The sequence below is a fragment of the Balaenoptera acutorostrata genome, chromosome 10 (assembly GCF_949987535.1).
Source record: "Balaenoptera acutorostrata chromosome 10, mBalAcu1.1, whole genome shotgun sequence".
Lineage (NCBI taxonomy): Eukaryota > Metazoa > Chordata > Mammalia > Artiodactyla > Balaenopteridae > Balaenoptera > Balaenoptera acutorostrata.
Window position 1 is genome coordinate 105,537,479 of NC_080073.1, and position 19,765 is coordinate 105,557,243.

The 19,765-nt window shown below is 44.3% G+C and overlaps 1 protein-coding gene across 4 annotated transcripts; it reads left to right on the forward strand.

Moving 5' to 3' along the window:
• Positions 1-278: 278 nt before the first annotated feature.
• On the forward strand, positions 279-12,023 carry SERPINB9 (serpin family B member 9). 4 transcript variants are annotated; one of them, XM_057555615.1, is made up of 7 exons: positions 279-393; positions 2,013-2,190; positions 3,625-3,762; positions 4,117-4,234; positions 5,582-5,724; positions 7,109-7,264; positions 8,322-12,023. In XM_057555615.1, the coding sequence occupies exons 2-7, from the start codon at positions 2,023-2,025 to the stop codon at positions 8,724-8,726; spliced, it is 1,128 nt and encodes a 375-aa protein (XP_057411598.1). In that variant the 5' UTR covers positions 279-393; positions 2,013-2,022; the 3' UTR covers positions 8,727-12,023. The 4 variants fall into 4 exon arrangements, with proteins under 4 accessions (XP_057411598.1, XP_057411597.1, XP_007173951.2 ...); XM_057555614.1 differs by lacking the exon at positions 279-393 and adding an exon at positions 543-580; XM_007173889.3 differs by lacking the exons at positions 279-393; positions 4,117-4,234; positions 5,582-5,724 and adding an exon at positions 543-580.
• Positions 12,024-19,765: the final 7,742 nt, after the last annotated feature.

Sequence of the window (19,765 nt, forward strand, 5' to 3'; positions counted from 1 at the left end):
ACAGCAGGAGCGCGCCTCTGCACCTGTGTCCGCTTCCTGGAAGTGGAAGAACCCAGGGGTCCGGGTCCTCTTCGCCCCTCTGCACGCGCCCCCGGTGTCCCTTCTCACTGGACACAGAGCCAGCCTAGCGGCCGCGATTTCCTTTCCAAAACCTCGCGGGTCTCCGCCGACGTCCCCGCCCCCGTGCCCGCGGTCCGGGTCCCGGCGGGACTGTGCGTCCCGGCGGCGCGGGGCTGGGGGGGGCGGGGTTGGGGGTCCGGCCCCGCCCACCCGTTCCCCCGGGCCGCGCCCCGCCCGCGGCGCCGGGAAGCCCTGGGCGGTGGGCGGCACGGGGCGCTGCAGTTGCCGGTCTGCGCCTCGGGCGGTCGGGGTCCCGCGGAGCAGAGGAGGCAGGTGGGCCGGCGCGCGCGTGGGGGCCGCTCCCGGAGAGCGCGGGGCGGGCGGGGCGGCCTGTTTACCGGAGCGCTGGCTGTGCGGCTCGGGCCGGGGCGCGCGTCCGGGGCGCAGGGTCCGGGAGAGTCGCGCAGGGTGGGGACTGAGACGCCGCCCGAGGCCGTGATGCTTGCGTGGAGAGGGAAGGGTGAGCGCCGTTAACCGGAGTCGGGCAAACAGTGCTTTCGGAGGCTCACACGTGGCTTGGAGGGGCTGCAGGGGTTCCGGAGGCCGGGGCAGGAGGCCGGGTCGTTTAGGGCAAGTGCGCCTTGAGCTGATCCCAAGGGCCGTGGGCGGGTTACGAGCTGCGTGGAGGGCCAGGACGCCGCCTTCCTCTGCGCAGAGTGTATGTGGGGAGAGTGGGGACCCGTTCTGTCCTGAGGCTCTCAACCGGCGGCGCGGAGGCAGCGGGCAAGGCTTGGTGACGCGTGTGAGGGATGAAGGGGGCCTGAGGCCAGCGGTTGGGTGAGAGAGGGTCTCATTTCCAAGGTGGGCCGGAGAAATGTGGGCTGGGGGACGATGGCCGTGCCTCGTTCAGTTTCAGATGTTCCCCCAGTTTCAGACGACCTGCCCACCAGCGCGAACACCGCCGACCTCCCTGCTTCACAGACACAGCCTCCCCGTTCTCGCTGGCTGTACCCCGTCACCCCGACTGTCCTCTCCTGGACCCCCCCCTTCCTCCTTGCCTTTCCACTCCGGTGTCCCCCAGGCACTGGTTTCCCCTGTCATGCTCAGTCTGCTCTGGAGGCTTTGGCTGGGAGGAATGAGGGAAGCTTCCAAATCCGTGTTTCTGAGCCAAAAACAAAAAACAGAACAAAACAATGCACATTGCCTCGGCCCCATTTCCAGTGTACAAGAGTCACCCGAGGTCTGGAGAACGGGAAGGGCCGGCGGCACCCTGCGCTGGGTTATGGGTTACGGGATAATGGTTGGCCATAGGGAGCCGAGGGCCGTCCCCAGACTGAGCAGCCACTGTAGGTGAAAGTTCTTTGCCTCACAGCCCATTTTACACCCGTTTCCAGCCTGTCTGGATACAATTCAGCATCTCATACATTTTTCAGGTATCAGCTGGCAAATGGGGAGACCATGGCCTGAGTCATAACTGAAAATCTTACGCGGAGTCTTCATAAATATATGCAAGAATAGACGTGGTGTTATGGGGACCAGGCAGAGCACCTACACGTTTTTCATCTGGGGTTTCCTCCCCTTCCTCCTCCCTGAGCCTGTCCTCCTCTTCAGATGGGGAAGGATTGGACTTCACTGCTCCCAGGAGCTGTGTGTGTGCGTGCATGTGTGTGTGTGTGTGTGTGCGCGCTAGTGCACCTGTGAGTGATTTCTGTTGATTTTCCCAAGGCTCTCAAGCTGGCTTGACCTGCTGCCAGTACCACACTTAGCTAATTACCTTAACATTGGACTTATTTTTTGGATGGAGAGCAACAGGAAATGGATCTCCCTCCATAAAATATTTTTGAGCTTTAAGATGAAAAAAAAAAGTACAATTCTAAAATCGCCACGTGTCAGGTCAACAGCATTCAGGGTTTATTGAGGTGGCCTCCTTTCTCTTCGCTCTCTGGCTCCAGACCCAGCATCATGGACACTCTTTCTGAAGCAAATGGTGCCTTTGCCCTCCGCCTTTTAAAGATACTGTGTCAAGATGACCCTTCACGCAACGTGTTTTATTCTCCCGTGAGCATCTCCTCTGCCCTGGCCATGGTCTTCCTGGGGGCAAAAGGAGACACTGCTGCCCAGTTGGCCCAGGTGAGCCTGGAGAAGGGACTCTTTTCCATCGTTATGTTCTGTCACCCCACTTCAGACCTCCTTCTGTAGAACTGCCCGAAGGAGGATGGGATGGACGCCTGGTGCACACGCGTGCTGTCTCGGGAGCTGGGGCTGCCTGGGGAACCAGAAGCAAAGGGCAGGGCTGAGGTCTCCTTCACTGAGATCTTTTGGGGGAAAAGTTTTTCCAGTTGATAACCTGAATATGGCTATCAAAATTTTGTCCTAGCACTTTATCTTTGTTTAGGATATGATACCGAAATTGTTTGAAATCTCAACAGCTAAGATCTATCTCATTTTTAGAATAAGAGACTTTGTAACTATAGTGATTCACTGGTAAGAAGGGTAGGTTAATATCTGTTTCAAGTCAGTGGTATACCAACATGCCTTCCAGCTGAGTTAGGGGATAAGCAGAAGTATGCAAAGGGGTTGAAAAGGCATGTGCTTATTACGTGTACAGACTGCATAGGCGCTAGTTAGCTTAGTTTAACAAATATTCAGCAACATCAAAATGAGTCTGTCCCTGTCCCCAGGGGATTTTATAGAGCAGGCAAGAGACACGTGCCCAAGAGGAAACCAGAAGGCTGGCGTCATGGCAGAGCTCCCACCCTGCACGCAAGCCCCTTCACCGTCAGGGTGCCTTTCTGTTTCAGTATGGTAATCATTTCCCAGATCACGTATGAGGGGGTGAAGGTTTCGGTGTAGAGGGGTGTTCTTTATTCTTGATGAACTTTCCTATGTTTTAGGCCAGCCGATGAACCCTTATAGGAGCTTCATGTGGGAGCCCCCAGGTTGTCTGGTTACTTTACGAGGTGTGACATGGAACGGTCCTCACCCTCCCGTGCTCAACGGGAAAATAACAGGCACTCAGTGTGCGAAATCCATGTTGCTGCTTGTCACATCAAGGGAGTTGCTTTCGAAGAGCGAGCTTTGGACTCTGTGTAAGCTGGCAGACTCTGAAGGCGCTGTCTTTCCCACTGTGATTTTTAATGCTTTTAACTGCATCCTTTTTTTGGGGGGTAAATTTTAGAGGTAAGTTTGCCTCCATTTAGGGTACACTTAAACTTTCCTTGGGATGCAAGATTTTAAAATAGTTTCTTTTCTGAACCATTCTTGTCCTTTTCATTCTTTCCTGTGATTCATCTTCAAACAAGAGAGATCTACTGAGGCAGAAAAGCCACCTCTTTTACCCACATGTGTTCTGTTTTCTCTCTCACCCCCCGCCTTTCTCTCTGTATCTTCCCCCTACCGCCACATGGTGTTGCTTCTCTGGTATGTATTAAATCTGCACGTAAAATAAAAATAATGTCCTTTTAAAGGAACATTTTGTGAAGTATTTGGGAAAAAATTTTGCTCACAATTTTGGTTGAGACTGAAGAGCAATGTTGATAATTTTAAAATTATTTTTCTTAACAGGTGCTTTCTTTAAACACAGAGAAAGACATTCATGAGGATTTCCGGGCACTTCTCACAGAGCTGAACAAGCCTGGCACTCAGTACTTGCTCAGAACGGCCAACAGGCTCTTTGGAGAGAAGACCTGTGAATTTCTGTCTGTAAGTTGAATCAACAGAACAATAAAAGTTGTAATCAAAATGTAGAGTCTGAGAGCAAGACTTCAGAGAACCGAAACTTATGAACATTATTTTAAAAACTTATAATTCTCTAACTATGCCTTGAATTATTTAAAATTTGACTACTTCTAAAATGCATTTATCCATTTCTGGTTATTCATGGCTTAGTACTTACCTATTTATAAACACTGATCTTTTAATATCTAGCAGACTAGGATGATCACTTTTAAGGGATGTCTGGTCTTTTTAATATAAAGTATGTAGTGTTCAGAGTTTTTGGAACCTTGCTGACATTATATTTAGGAATACAGCCTCACTGACCACTTTCCTCCAAAGATCTTTAAGGAAGCCTGTCTTTGGTTCTACCACACTGAGCTGGAGCAGCTCTCCTTTGCCAAAGCTGCAGAGCCGTCCAGGAAACAAATAAACGCTTGGGTCTCAAAAAAGACTGAAGGTCAGAATTACACGTTATCCCCCCTCCCGCCCTCTCCTCCTCCTCCCCCGCTCCCTGCTCCTCTGATGTCACTAGTCTTTCATGGTCAGCGCCAGGTTGGCTGGGCCTCATGGCATATCTGGACCTTCATGGACTCCCAGAGGTTCTGATCAGATGCTGGGATTTTCAACAACAGAGACTTCATTTTGTCCATTCACCCAGGACCAGAGTGACTGATATGAAAAGAAACTCATAGGCCAGGTTTCCAGTTTAATAACTCACAGCAAAACATGCTTTCACTTGGCCGGTAATGTTCACGTGTTGGGTGAATCCAGCATCTCTGTAGGAAGGAAACTGATGGTCTGATCCTACACTTGGGCTCCTCCGTCTAGAGTCCACGTGGACCTCTATCACATTACGCTTACTTATCCTCCTGCTTCTTTCATGTCTTTTGCCTGCACTACCATCCTTAGATGTGAAAAACCTAGACTTGTAGGCCAGCTGCAAACCCTCTCTTGGGGCTGATGGATTCTGCAGACTTAAATCACTGTTTTGGGGGGAGTGGGGCCTTATTCGTTTCTGTTTCAGAGGGTGGCATGTTCTGGTCTTGGCCCCCATGATCCCTGTGTGATGCTGGACCCACACAGGCCCCTCTGCACCAACTACACTTGGTACCACTAGGAACGATGCTATTTCCGTTAATAAGCGAGAGCCATTTATTAACAAGTAAAGAACAAGAGGTTGTCTTTCCTTGAAGACTTAGCAGTCATCTCCCCTGTTCCTCTGGCGGCAGTGAATTAGCAGGGATGCTCTTAGTTCATTGCAAAGGTATGACTTCAGCTCCAGGAGAAGAAGGGAGTACCTTTCACTTACCACCTGACCTTTTCTGAGAATGTCTGGAGGATCAAATAGTGAGATGTTTTCTGGAGGCTTCCAGAAGTTCATCAGTGCACTCACGCTGTCCATTGCTGGTGATTTCCCCTTTGAGCCATTCGTTGTGTCTGCCTGTGCCGTGTCCACGGGCAGTCGTGGAATGTTTGCCCTGGACGTAGCTTTGGGGCATTTGACCACATGAGGTGACCGTAGCCTCTCCAGCCCATCCCTTATTTTCTGTTTGTCTTGTTCTCCCACCTGGAGCAGAGTTTTCCTTGAGTGACGGGGAGGTGGTTCACGTCACTGACTTTGCAGATATCCCGAAGTACCAGTGATAATAAATACCACCCGTGTGTGTGATTTCTGTATATACCAATCCAAACTCAGCAAATTTGAAAAAAGAATGTTTGGTTCTAGACTAATCATCAAGGATGTTCCAATAAGCCTTATCATGGTTGATTCCTCATGCTTTGTATTCTCTACTTTTCCCTGAAGGTAAAATTCCAGAGTTGTTGCCGGGTAACTCAATTGATGCGCAGACCAGGCTGGTTCTCATCAACACAGTCTACTTCAAAGGAAGGTGGAATGAGCAATTCAACGAAGCGTACACAAGGGAGATGCCTTTTAGAGTAAACCGGGTGGGGGAAGCTTTTGAACATCATGAGAATTTGATGAAGAAATTGAATGGAAAAATTAACTTTGTAAAAATATAAATCGATTGGTTAAAAATAATTTGAAACTTAACATTTCTGAATGAAATTTTAAACTCAGTAGATAAGAACTGAAGGTATAAAAAACACTTTCTGCCAGTACTTTTTTGCATTTTATTACTGCTCCTACTGCCTTGATAATTTCTTATCCAGTCATTGCTGTATGAATGTGTCCATCATACATTCATTTCAGGAAACTCAAGGTTTTCTTTTAAGCCCAAGTTGCTCAGATAGAAAGCAAAAAAAAAAAAAATTTTTTTTAAACAGCCCACAGGTGTTAAGGAAGTGTGTGATATGTGTGTGACGGGGGGAGGGGACAGAGGGAGAGAACGTGAAAACATATTTCTTTAATCAGGTATTTAAAAAATGCGAATAAATATAGACTTGATTTGCTGCTCATTAATTTCTCATTATAAATTAAGTATTTATAGCTTTCTAATATTAAAACTGACAAAGACCTTAGTCTTGACATTGAGGTGTAACTTCGATTTAGGCAGGCATTAAAATAGTTTGCCAAACCCCTCAGCCCCTAAAACAAAATACGATTTTAATGCAATTAGGAAATTAATAGGAGTAAAACCCTTTTCTTAGAATAAGGTGTACTTTAAATAATCAGCCTTCCAATTGCAAAGGGGGAAGGGGGAGAACAACTTTTCGGGCATGGATTTTAGAAACTATCTTAATTTTTATAATAGGTGACCTGTGTCAACTTTTTAAAATGAATTTAATCAGTGTAGTATTTCAGTTAACTTCTGCATGCATATAACATTTCTGTGTTTAAAAAAAGTTATTTCCTCAAATTAGCGTATCAGAATTGAGACAATCGGATTTAAGTGCGTGAAGACCCATGTGGCTCTTCCCACTTGCTGCCACGCTGCTTTCTAAGCCTGTGCATCCGTCTACATTCTGGACCACATTGCTGTGAAACTATAGGTTTCATCCCACTTTATCATAAAACCTTTTGCTAATTCATTAGGAATAATTTTCTATTTAACTTCATTTGATTATACCGTTTGGTTAGGTATATTTGCTGGGCATATTTTAACTGTGGCAAATCTGACTTCCTTTTCTGGAAAATGCAGAGCGTCACATTTATTTTGCTGAAGGAAGCATCTCCTTTCCCAGGCTAGCACCTGTCTGCTGACGGCAGATGCCTTGTGATAGGAACAGAAAGATGCTGGTGGGCAGTCTGCAAATATTCACTAGGGCACAAATCCTTTTTCCATCCCGGGTGCTGCAAACACTCTGGAGTCTTGTTGCCTCGTTCAAGAATCTGCTTTTAATTCCGGGCTCATGTGTTTCCTCCCGTCAGAAGGAGCAAAGGCTGGTGCAGATGATGTTTCAGGAAGGCACGTTTAGACTCGCGCACATCGAGGAGGTGCAGGCCCAGGTGCTCGAGCTGCCCTACGCGGGTGAGGAGCTGAGCATGGTCATCCTGCTGCCTGACGACCACGTGGCTCTGAGCTCGGTGAGTTGAACCCTGCGACACCCTCGTGTCCTTGCTTCTAGGCTAGAAGTCAAGCCCCTCCTCCGCCTTTGGGGTGCACCTCTCAGGCTGGGATGCGGGCAGCCAGGAGCAGGCAGTGTTCAGGCTCTTGGGCTCTGGGTGCAACGGTTATTCAAGACCTACTTCTCCCGTTATCGCCACGTGACCTTGTCACATCACTCATCCCGGCCTTTGTCTTCTCACATGCGGACAAGGCTAACATCTGCCTGATAGCCTAATTACGAGGGTAAAATGGGGGTAGTTCAGGTAACAAGCATAGCACACCGTCTGGTCCATAATAAGCCCTGTGTAAATGGGATCCACTGTTATTATCATAATCATTGATATGAGCGTTATATTTTCACGTCTCTGTTCAGAACCTGAGACAGGGAATGACCTAACATGGGGGCAGGGGACGAGGCAGGAGCCTCACTCAAGGGGCAGAGCCAGAAACTCCCAAGATGGCTCTCCCCAGCCGCCTCGCTTCTTCTGGCGTGGATTCCTAGGCTGAGAGCCGACCGCCGCCCAGTAGATTCTGGCCGGGCGCTGGGTGGCAGGCAGCGTCCCCATGTCCTGTGGGCCGAGCTGCAGCCGCGGGCCTCTCCCTGTGAGGTCTCTTCTCCAGAAAGCACACGGGCCCTCGGGGGAGATCTCCCTTCGGGGCGGGCTACACCGAGAGCCCTTTCTTTCCCATCTCTTTTCTAAGCAGCAATGTCTTGTTGCCTTCAAAAATAATCAAAGTTCAAAGCAAAAAAAGCAGCGTCAGCTGGGCCTTGAGAATTGTCAGGAGAAAGTCTGTCTCCTGCAAGCTGTGGCTGAGGAGAGAGCAGCCGGGGTCCGGTGGCTCTGGGCTGCCTGGGCACCTCCCCGCCAGCCCCCGGCTTGGAAGGAAGCCGAGTGTGAACTAGTGCCAGTACGAGATCTCACACCCGTCCCGGCAGGTGACGGGGGCGCTGGTCCTTCTGCGAGAGGAGAAAGGGTCGGGGGTGCCTGACATGTGCTGAAGTAGGAATCACAAAGTGCAATTCTGGTCTTTCAGGTGGAAAAACATCTCACTTTTGAGAAATTCCTTGCCTGGACCCACCCAGACTGCATGAAAAGCACAGAAGTGGAAGTTTTCCTCCCGAGATTTAAACTGGAAGAGGCTTATGACCTGGGGTCTGTGCTGCAGGGTCTGGGGGTGGTTGACGCCTTCCAGCAGGGCAGGGCTGACTTCTCGGCCATGTCAGCCGACAGCGACCTGTGTCTGTCCAGGTTTGCGCACAAGAGTTTGGTGGAGGTGAACGAGGAAGGCACGGAGGCCGCGGCCGCTTTGGCCGTGACAGTGGTGGAGTGTTGCCTGGAGTCTGGACCCAGGTTCTGTGCCGACCGCCCCTTTCTTTTCTTCATCAGGCACAACAAAGCCAGCAGCATTCTCTTCTGCGGCAGGCTTTCCTCCCCATAGGGGATGCACTCACCGTGCGTGGGCGCTTTTCCCTCTCTGTGTCCCCAAATCCCACTCCACAGCGCCCGGAGGATGGGCCTGGGCAGGCTCCCACCCGGCTGAATGATCCGCCAGCACAATCCCTCGCTTCTTCCCCTGCTGACCACTTGTTTGTGCTACTTAAGCAGGATCGCGGGACAGGAGACCTTAACGATTCCCTGCTGTATTTGAGATGCAGCCCAAACCCCACAGGACGGCAGGCAAAGTGCTCCTCTGTGGTCCCAGACTTACTTCCCACTCATTCCATGTACCATCCTCTCGAGTTACGCTGTGTTCTCAACTCTGGTCACATACTTGCCTTAGACCATTTCAGTAGTAATAGATGCTACTCCCTATCGCTACCATTTTATAGATTTCGTGGTGCTTGTGCTTTTTAGGAAGTTTCTTTAATGTTCATTTTCATTTTCTCTTTCTTTAACATTCATTGGTCACCACGAATGTTCCAAATACCGCATCAGGTGCTGGGGCCGCAAAGGGGTGGAGTCACGGTCCCCTGGCACCTGCCTGCTAGTGCCCATGCCGGAATTAGGCAGCTTTGAGGACAACCAGGCTGGACTCGGTGATGCCCTTAAACTTACCATGTGACCCTTGTAGGGATCACACCTTTCTTCGTGTTACTATATTTCTGCACCTCAAACTCTAACGGTAAAAATTCCATTCAACCGTTAAAGCTCATCTCCAATGTCTTCTTCTCCGAGAAATGTTTCCTTTTCTGCGTAACCAGACGTGCGTCTTTGAACTCTCACTGCACCGAGGGAGGGCCTGTCTCTTATGGTAGTTGCGTTCTCCAGCTAGACTCTAAGTTCATCAGGGGTCGGGACTGTGTTTTACACATCAGTGTGCCACTTGTTGTGCACTGATAAGCAGTTTGATCTTTGATGAGCTCTGTGACTTTAAAAAAAAACGGATTAGAAATCAGCGATTTTATTGGGTTTTTTTTAAGAACTCTTTTTATCGAGGTGAAATTCACATAACATAAAATTACCATTTTAAAGTGAACAATGCATTGGCCTTTAACAATGTTGTGCAACCACCACGGTGATCTAGTTCCAAAAATATTTTATCACCCCAATGGAAAACCCTGTACCCACTAAGCAGTTACTCCCCATTCCCTCCTCCTCCCAACCCCCGGCAGACACCAATCTGCTTTCCATCTCCATGGATGTACCTGTGCTGGTAATTTCATGTAAGTTGAATAGTATAATATATACCATATACTCCTTTTGTGCCTGGCTTCTTTCGCCTCGCATAATGTGCTCAGGGTTCATCCATGTTGTAGCAGGTGTCAGCACTTCATCCTTTTTTATGATTGAATAATATTGCATTGTATGGATAGAGCACGTTTTGTTTATCCAACCATCCATTGATGGACATTTGGTTTGTTTTCACCCTTCGGCTATTTGTGAGTAATCCTGCTATGAATGTGCATGTACATGTATTTATTGGAATGTTTGTTTTTCATTCTTTTGGGTACAATACCTAGGAGGAAATTGCTGGGTCATATGGTAATTCTATGTTTAACTTTTTGAGAAACCACCAAACTTCTTTCCACAGTGGCTGCTTTCCACTGGCACTGTATAAGGGTTCCAATTTCTCCATAGCCTTGCCAATACTTGTTATTTTCTTTCTTTTTAAAAAAAAAATTATGGCCATCCCAGTGAGTGGGAAGTGATATCTCATGTAGTTTTCATTTGTATTTCCCTAACGACTAATAATGTTGAGCATCTTTTCACGTGCTTACTGACCATTTGTATATATCTTCTTTGGAGAAAAGTTTGTTCAAGTCCTTTGTTCATTTTTTCACTGGGTTGTTTGTCTTTTTGTTGTCAAGGTAAGCGTTCTTTATATATTCTGGATACTAGACCCTTATCAGATATGTGACTTGCAAGTATTCTCTCCCATTCTTTAGGTTATATTTTCCCTTTCTTGATAATGCCCTTTGATCCACAAAAGTTTTTAATTCAATGAAGTTCAGTTTATTTTTTTCTTTTGTTGCTTATACTTTTGGTGTCATAGCTAAGAATCTATTGCCCTATCCAAAGTCATGAAGATCTACAGCTATGTTTTTTCCTAAGACTTTTATGGTTTTAGCTCTTATATTTAGATTGTTAATCCATTTCGATATCTATGATATGAGGTAGGGGTCCAACTTAATATTTTTGCATATGGGGTACCCTGTTGTCCCAGTACCTGTAACTCTTTTTGAATTGAAAAAAGTGTTGATAATAGTCAAAAAGGAAAGGTAATATCTAAACAATTAATAAGGTGAAAAATTACTCAATTTTGAAGAAACACCATAGCCAAATTGAAAGAAAATATTATAAAAATATTATTAAATATCTATAAAAATTATATTTGCCAACAGTATATCTGATAAGGGGTTAATATCCAAAATATACAAAGAACTCATACAATTCAACATCAAAAAACAGTCTGACTGAAAAATGGACAGAGAACCTGAATAGATATTTTTCCAGAGAAGATGTACAGACGGCCAACAGACACATGAAAGGATGCTCAACATCACTAATCATCAGGGAAATGCATCAGGTTCCTCAAAAAAATTAAAAGTAGAACTACCACATGATTAACAATTCCACTTCTGGGTATTTTCTCAAAGAAAACAAAAACACTAATTCAAAAAGATACATGTACCCCTATGTTCATTGCAGCATTGTTCATAACAGCCAAGATATGGAAGCAACCTAAGTGCCCATCGATAGATGGATGAAGAAGATGTGGTCTAGAGGAGTCAAGATGGTGGCACGGGAGGACGCAGAGTTCGCGTCTCCCCACAACTAGGGCGCTTGCCAGATGCTGGGGGGACCCTGATGCCCAAGGAGACGGGGAGAACCCCCAAGCGAACGGATGAATGGATAAAGAAGATGTGGCACATATGTACAATGGAATATCACTCAGCCATAAAAAGAAACGAAATGGAGTTATTTGTAGTGAGGTGGATGGACCTAGAGTCTGTCATACAGAATGAAGTAAGTCAGAAAGAGAAAAATACCGTATGCTTACACATATATATGGAATCTAAAAAAAAAAGAGGTACTGATGAACCTAGTGGCAGGGCAGGAATAAATACGCAGATGTAGAGAATGGACTTGAGGAACGGGGAGGGGGAAGGGTAAGCTGGGACGAAGCAAGAGAGTGGCCCGTACATACATACACTATCAAATGTAAAATAGATAGCTAGTGGGAAGCAGCCACACAGCACAGGGAGATCAGCTCGGTGTTTTGTGAACACCTAGAGGGGTGAGATAGGGAGGGTGGGAGGGAGGGAGACGCAAGAGGGAAGAGATGGGGACATGTGTATGCATATGGCTGATTTGCTTTGTTGTGCAACAGAAACTAACACAGTATTGTGAAGCAGTTATACTCAAAGATCCATAAAAAAAAAAGTGATATACACACACACACATATATGTATATATATAATGGAATATTAGCCATAAAAAAGAATGAAATCTTGCCACTTGCAGCAACATTGATGGACCTAGAAGTATTGTGCTAAGTGAAATCAGTCAGAGAAGGACAAATACCATATGATTTTACTTATATGTGGAATCTAAAAAACAAAACAAATAAACAAATGTAATAAAATAGAAACGGCATCTTAGCTACAGAGAAGTAACAGGCGGTTGCCAGAGGGGAGGTGGGTTGGGGGAAGAGAGAAATGGATGAGACAGATTAAGAGGTACAAACTTCCAGTTACAAAATAAGTCATGGGCATGAAATGTACAGTGTGGGGAATATAATCAATCATAATGTAATATCTTTGTATCATGACAAACGGTAACTAGACTTATCATGGTGATCATTTTGAAATGTAGAGAAATATCGAATCACTATGTTGTGTACCAAGAACTACCATAGCGTTGTAGGTCAATTATACTTCAAAAAACAAACTCATAGAAAAAGAGATCAGATTTGTGGTCACCAGAGGTAAGGGTGGGTGTGGGGTAGGGAGAATTGGAGGAAGGTCGTCAAAAGTACATACTTCCAGTTATGAGATGAATAAGTGCTGGGGGTGTGATGTACAACCTGATAAATATCATTAACACTCTGTATGTTATCTATGAAAGTTGTTAAGGGGGTAAATCCTAAGAGTTCTCATCACAAGGAAAAATATATGAGATCGTGGGTGTCCACTAAACTCGTGATAATCATTTCATGATGTATGTTAAGTCAAATCATGATGTTGTACCCCTTAAACTTACACAGTGCTGTATGTCAATTATATCCCAATAAAATTGGAAGAAAAAAATGAAATTCAATTACAAAATTTTAAAAGATCGACAAGGAATTGATACCAGCGTATACAAAGAACTCCTACAAATCAAAGAGAATAAGGCAGTAAATTCGTAGTCAGAGAAATACAAATGAAATACCTTGAGATACTGCTCTAGGCGCATTGGATGATTGGTGTCAGAAAGTTGGACACAACCTGGTGAAAGCCAGGAAGTAGGGGAATAGCACTTGTGGAACAGGAACTGAGACACCCACAGAGGAAGTAATGTGTCAGTGTCCTCAGTGGGCGTCTGTCTCAGGATCTGGGTGGCCCCCTTCCGGGTCTGTGGCCCAGTGATGTCATGGCCAAGGGACCGGGATCGTCACTGTGGCCTCATGTGTAGAACAGGAGTTGGAAGCCACGTAAGCGCCCATGTCAGAGGGGAACAGATCATGAAAATGCGGGGCCCGCTTTGGAATAACTACGTAGGAGTCGGAAACTAAAGTGCAGGCTAGGTGTACGTTCAGTCTGGTGGATAGATGATGAGTGAAAAAAGAGGTAGAAGGAGGCATATAATCCAATTCCTTTTACATAAATTAAAAACATCTGCAACATTATATATTATACAAGGATACGCACCTATTGCATTTCTTTTACTATTGGTGAGAACTTTTTCATAAATTTTCTTATGATGTTTTATTAATGAACAATTTTTTTTCCTGTAGTAAAACCTAGGTTTTTCTTTAGTGATTTTGACTCTGCTTTCTGCTTTCAGTCTTAGAATACTTTCCCATTGAGAAACCAATTAGTCACCTATTTTTTCTTCTGTGTTTTTACTTTTTAAATTGATTTAACTGTTTAATCTATCTGTAACTCGTTTTTGTGTTGTTGACATTCAGGAGAAAATATAATTTGATTTATTTACAAATAGTCAATTTCTCAACATTATTTGTAAAATGATATGTTTTCTCCAGCCACCTGTTTTTTTCATCTTTATTCTTCCAGGTGAACTTTAGAATAATTTTTCAATACCCAAAATAATTTTTTTTTAACTTTGGGATTTTTTTTTGGAGAGATTAGTATGACATTAAGCATATAAAAATTATTTGAGTAAATTAATCTATATACAATATTTAGTCTTCTGCTCAGGAAAACGAGAGGAGGGGTCTCTATTTGTTCAAATCCTTTATTGTATGTCTCTGTCTAGGTTTTATGTTTTTATATTAAGTCCCACACAGTTTGGGTTTTTTTTTTTTTTGTTATGGTTACTTCTAAATTTTATTGTAATTATAACGGTTGTAAACATTTTCCTCACCTGGTTATGGATGGAATATAAGTAAACAATTGAAGCTTATACAATTAAAGAGATACATTGTTCCTCTCTACTACTACTAAACACACTTCTGACACCAGTTGTGTGGTTTTTCCCACACCTGGCAGTTCTCTAATTTACAGGGACACTGGGCATCCTACAATTTAACTCAGTTCCATCACTAACTGCCTGGAGTTTGCTCAGACCCCAGAATTTAAGTGTTCAGTCCCATAAGACTGCCCCCCCTTCAGATGCCGATTTTAAGTCCCAGGTGGTTCTGAGCCCCTGGCTATAAATGGGGTTCCCACAACCCCTCCTTGGGTTCACATTTGCCAGAATGGCTCTCAGAACTGAGGAAAATGCATTATTTCCTATTACCAGTTGGTTTCTTATAAAGGATACAACTCAGGAACAGCCAGATGAAGAGACAAGTATACAAGGTACGTGGGAAGGGGCGGGGCTTCCATGCTATCTCCAGGTGTCCCACCCTCCCAGTTCCTCCACGTGTTCAGCATCCTGGGAGCTCTCAGAAGCCGTCACTTAGGAATTTTCATGGAGCACGATCGATTATTAATTTGTAGCTCCCCTCCCCTCCCTGGAGCCTGGGGGATGGGACTGAAAGTCCAAGCATCTAATCACGGTTGGGTCTTTCTGGAGACCAGCCCCACCCTGCAGCCATCCGGGAGCCACCAGGATTGGCCTCCTTAGAACAAGTGATGTTCCTGTCACCCAGGAAGTGCCAAGGGATTTAAGAGCTCTGTGTCAGGATCTGGGGGCAGAGACCAATAAATATTTCTTATTATAGCACAGCATTTATTGTATATATGGCCAAATTGGTGAACTCTTAGTCATTTAAGAGTTTTCAGTACATTCCGTTGGGTTTTCTGCTCTGTGGTTATGCAAGAGGCGAATGACCTTAGGAGGGAGAACATCGTTCTCCTTGTTGCACTCCTGGTTCCTGTTTTTAGGATTTGTTTTTTGTCTTGTTTTGTCTTGGTCTTTTTTGCACTACCCAGAAATTCTGAGACAGAGTGTGCAATCACCATAAGCACCCTTGTGCTGCCCTTTGTTATAATTTAGAGCTTGGTAATTCCCAGTGCCCGTCAGACTATGAAGAAGTGTGGTATAAATTAGGCTTTTTGGAGGGAAGTTAACAAGACTTTCTGGAAGTCTTTCAATTGCAGATGAATGTTCCCTTGGGACCAGCACTCTCACTTTTAGATTATCTGTTGTACAGAAGCATTTGCACACGTGCTCAGATATGTTCCAGGTTTTTTTCTTCAGCATTATTTAAAAAATTCAGATCTACAGGGTTTTTAAATTATTATTTTTAATTGTGGTAAAAACACACATAATATAAAATTTATTATATTAATCATTTCTAAGTATACAGTTAACATTTTTTAATAGCAAAAAAGGAAAGAAAAAGAAATGAAAGAAGGGGAGGGGGAAGGAGGAAGGATGGGAGAGGAAAGGAAGACAATGAAATGGAATTAATCTAATTTTAATTTTTTTCTCCATAGAAGAATGTAATTCATTTATATAATGGAATATGATGCAGGAAATTAAAAAAAAAATGTGATTGGTCTATATGTCACCGAGACAAGCTCCCTCTACTTGCCGCACAACAGGAAGACGAGGTGTTGAAGGAAGGAATAAAACTTTATTCGGAAAGCTAGCAGACTGAGAAGACGGCAGATGAGTGTCTCCAAAAAACCATCTTATCGGGGTCTGGATGCCAGTTTCTTTTATAGCACAGAGAGGGGGAGATGAGGAAGTAAAGTAAAAAGGCCATAAGTTTTGCAAATATCCCCTGGAATGGCCAGCCTCGGGGAGAGGATGTGTTAATTTCTTCTTTCTTGCAGCCATTCACAGGCAGACAGGGTCTGGATGTTTCCCTGAACAAAGGCACTTTGGTTTAACATTCAGGCGGAGGGGCAGGGTTCCCCGAGGCAGGCCATTATGTATAGACAGTATCCTTTTGGTGAACAAAAGCAACGGGAAGCAAAGGTTAAAGTAAAAGAAACAGATCCAACTTGTAGTCAGATTTGGCTCTTCCCTGTTACAATTCCCCACTGTCAGTGTCTATTCCATAATCTTGTGGAAAAAGGAGTGACGACCGTTCTAATTGCTTCATCAGGTGGATCTTTCTGGGAGTGTCCGCCATCAGTGCCAGTGTTCCAAACGTTGGGTTTTTTTTTGTTGTTCCTCTCTGTTTCTCTCAGACTTAAAACAAACAATTCACAACCTAAAAGTTGAGAGTTACGATTTATTCGGTGGGAATTTTGAGGGCTTCAAGCCCCGGAGGCAGCATCTCAAGGAATGTAGCGTTTTTCTGTGTATGGGAAAATGCAAGCGTCTGGGCTCACTGAAATCACCCCCTTGGTAACGCACCTCAGCTCTCTGGAGCCTGTATCCTGTATTCTCATATCCTGAGTTTCCTCAGGGCTCACTGGCCCACGTTGGAGGGCTGCAATCGCTAATGACTGATGTGGCCAGAAATATTCCATTTCTCAGATCCTCCCCTCTCGGTCAGGATTTTGACCGATATTTGGGAGACATTTCACGATCACACTTTGTCCCACGGCACTGGGAGACTTATCCCAGATCAGGTGAAAATCCTTGGTATGTCACTCCAGGTGCTAGTTTTTGGATTAGACCCTATGGATAATTAAAGATTCTCCGGATCCTCTAATTATGATCCAGGAGACATTTTCCCTTGTTGCTTCTTCCCATACCTAGAATGACACTATTACAATTATTTTATGTTATAAATGTGATCTATTTCCTCAAGATGTTTAGCCATAGAAGTTTTGTTGGAGGCCCGGTTACACACTGGGGACTGCAAGAGACAACGATCTTATGAAATAGACAGGATATATAAGTAATGCAGCTAGTAACACTGACAAAGACATAGTGCAGCAGGGAGACACAAAGCGCAAACAATTTGGAAACAAAGAACAATGATTAGTATAATCCAGTTGCAATAGCAAGCAGAGGTACCATAACTGATTTAATGAGCCATCTGCAGTTTCCCTGTGCTGGGCGTGCGTACTTAAACATGCATGGCTTAATCTTTGAGACAAGCATATGCTACAGGCAGGATCAACCAAGTAGAGAGAAAAAGATACATGTTTCAATTCTGCTTATGAAGGTATAATTTACCAAATTACTCTATGTCATAATTAGTTTAAGGGGAAGGTTTTCCTTACACCTGGAAAACAGATTGACACCAGTCATTTTTCAGATAGAAACTATAAAAATTATAACCATATTCACCAGTTTACTCAGTCCTATGTAACTAATCCTTTTTTTTTTTTTTTTTTTAATATTTTATTTATTTATTTATTTATGGCTGTGTTGGGTCTTCGTTTCTGTGTGAGGGCTTTCTCCAGTTGCGGAGAGCGGGGGCCACTCTTCATCGCGGTGCGCAGGCCTCTCACTATCGCGGCCTCTCTTGTTGCGGAGCACAGGCTCCAGACGCGCAGGCTCAGTAATTGTGGCTCACGGGCCCAGTCGCTCCGCGGCATGTGGGATCTTCCCAGACAAGGGCTGGAACCCGTGTCCCCTGCATTGGCAGGCAGATTCTCAACCACTGTGCCACCAGGGAAGCCCAATCCTTTTTTTAAAACAGCTTTATGAAGCCATCAGTTTTCCCATTAGAATTCTTCAATTTCTTACCCAGTTCAGCATTATGGTCTGAAAGCCAGAAACTTATATTTATCCAAAGGTCCCTTCTATAAAACTTCCTGAAGAGGAAACATTTTTGCAAAGGCATCAGAATGAAACCATAACTGTCTATAATGGCGAAAGACTTAAGAAGCATGTTTAAATCTGATTACAATGCAACTGACAAAGTAACTTGGTTACTGCTGTGACATGCAACACTTTTCAGACAATAGCTAGAATTATGACTAATAACATTTTACCAGGACGTATCAAATTTTAGGAACTCCATATAATCCCTAGAATACCTGTACCATTTGCCATACAATATAACCTAAGAAGATTTATTACTTATTTGACAACACTTCCCGTGTAATTCAACATACCAAGTGAACCTAATTAGTTAATATCTCTCTTTGGGGTGTTTCAGGGGTCCTTTGAACCACTTTGGTTTAATATTCAGGCGGAGGAGCAGGGTTCCCCAAGGCAGGCCATTAAGTATAGACAGTATCCTTTTGGTGAACAAAAGCAACGGAAAGCAAAGGTTAAAGTAAAAGAAACAGATCCAACATGTAGTCAGATTTGGCTCTTCCCTGTTATGTGTATGCAGTTCCTGAAAAAGATCATGAAAACAAATTAAGTGAAAAATGTATTTTGCAATACAATGTGTATAGTATGATGTCATTTTTTGTGAACAAAACCCGTATGTGTACATGTGAATTTATATATGTGAATCCATAAGAAAAAGTTTAAGGGGCTACATCTTTACTGCTAACAGTGGTTATCTCTGGGATAGATTGGAGTAGTGGGTATCAGAGGAAAACTTAGATTTTTTTTTACTCTCTATATGTCCATTTATTTAAATTTTTAACTAAGAAAATATAATTCTGGGGACTTCCCTGGTGGCGCAGTGGTTAAGAATCCGCCTGCCAATGCAGGGGACGAGACCTGGTCCGGGAAGATCCCACATGCTGTGGAGCAACTAAGCCCGTGTGCCACAACTACTGAGCCTGCACTCTAGTGCCCACGAGCCACAACTACTGAGCCCACGTGCCACAACTAGTGAAGCCCTTGTGCCTAGAGCCCATGCTCCGCAACAAGAGAAGCCACCGCAAAGTGAAGCCCGCGCACCACAACGAAGAGTAGCTCCCGCTCGCCACAACTAGAGAAAGCCCACGCACAGCAACGAAGACCCAACGCAGCCAAAATAAATAAATTAAAAACATTAAATTAAATTTAAAAAACGAAAATATAATTCTGTAATCTGCACATAATTTAAACAAGATCTCCAGAATACAACCATTTGTGTAATACTGAGTGACAAGGTACTGAAATTGAAATAAAATCTACATAAATGGTTTTAAAAATATCCTTTTATCCTTGGTTTTTATAAGAGTTTTTAACAAGAATGCCAGTCAAACATTGACCTTTCTCTTTTCATGAGTAAGGTTTATTTCCATTTTTTCCTTATTTTTCAGAGCCGTTTCTCATTCCCTGTTCTGTGAACTGACTTCATATCCTTCACCCATATATTCCCTAGGGTTACGTGAATGAGTAGGAGCATTTTATATATGAACGAAACTCACCTTTTGTCTAGGAAATGAGTTTTCAGTATGTCCCTAGTTTGTCTTTTATTTTACATGGTGTTTTCACCATGTTAAAAATCTTAAAAGTTCATACGTGGTTAAATGTATCAGTCTCTTAGTTTCCAGGTTTTATGAATGCTTAGAAAGTCTCCTTCCCTCCAATATTTTAATGATTTGTTTTCAAGTTAAAATTTTGATC

Excerpts from the sequence above, each read along its gene's own strand:
- SERPINB9 (XM_057555615.1), top strand. The coding sequence starts at position 2,023 with ATGGACACTCTTTCTGAAGCAAATGGTGCCTTTGCCCTCCGCCTTTTA. Across the intron at positions 2,191-3,624 it reads CTGCTGCCCAGTTGGCCCAG|GTGCTTTCTTTAAACACAGA; the intron begins GTGAGCCTGGAG and ends TTTTCTTAACAG. Across the intron at positions 7,265-8,321 it reads ACCACGTGGCTCTGAGCTCG|GTGGAAAAACATCTCACTTT; the intron begins GTGAGTTGAACC and ends CTGGTCTTTCAG.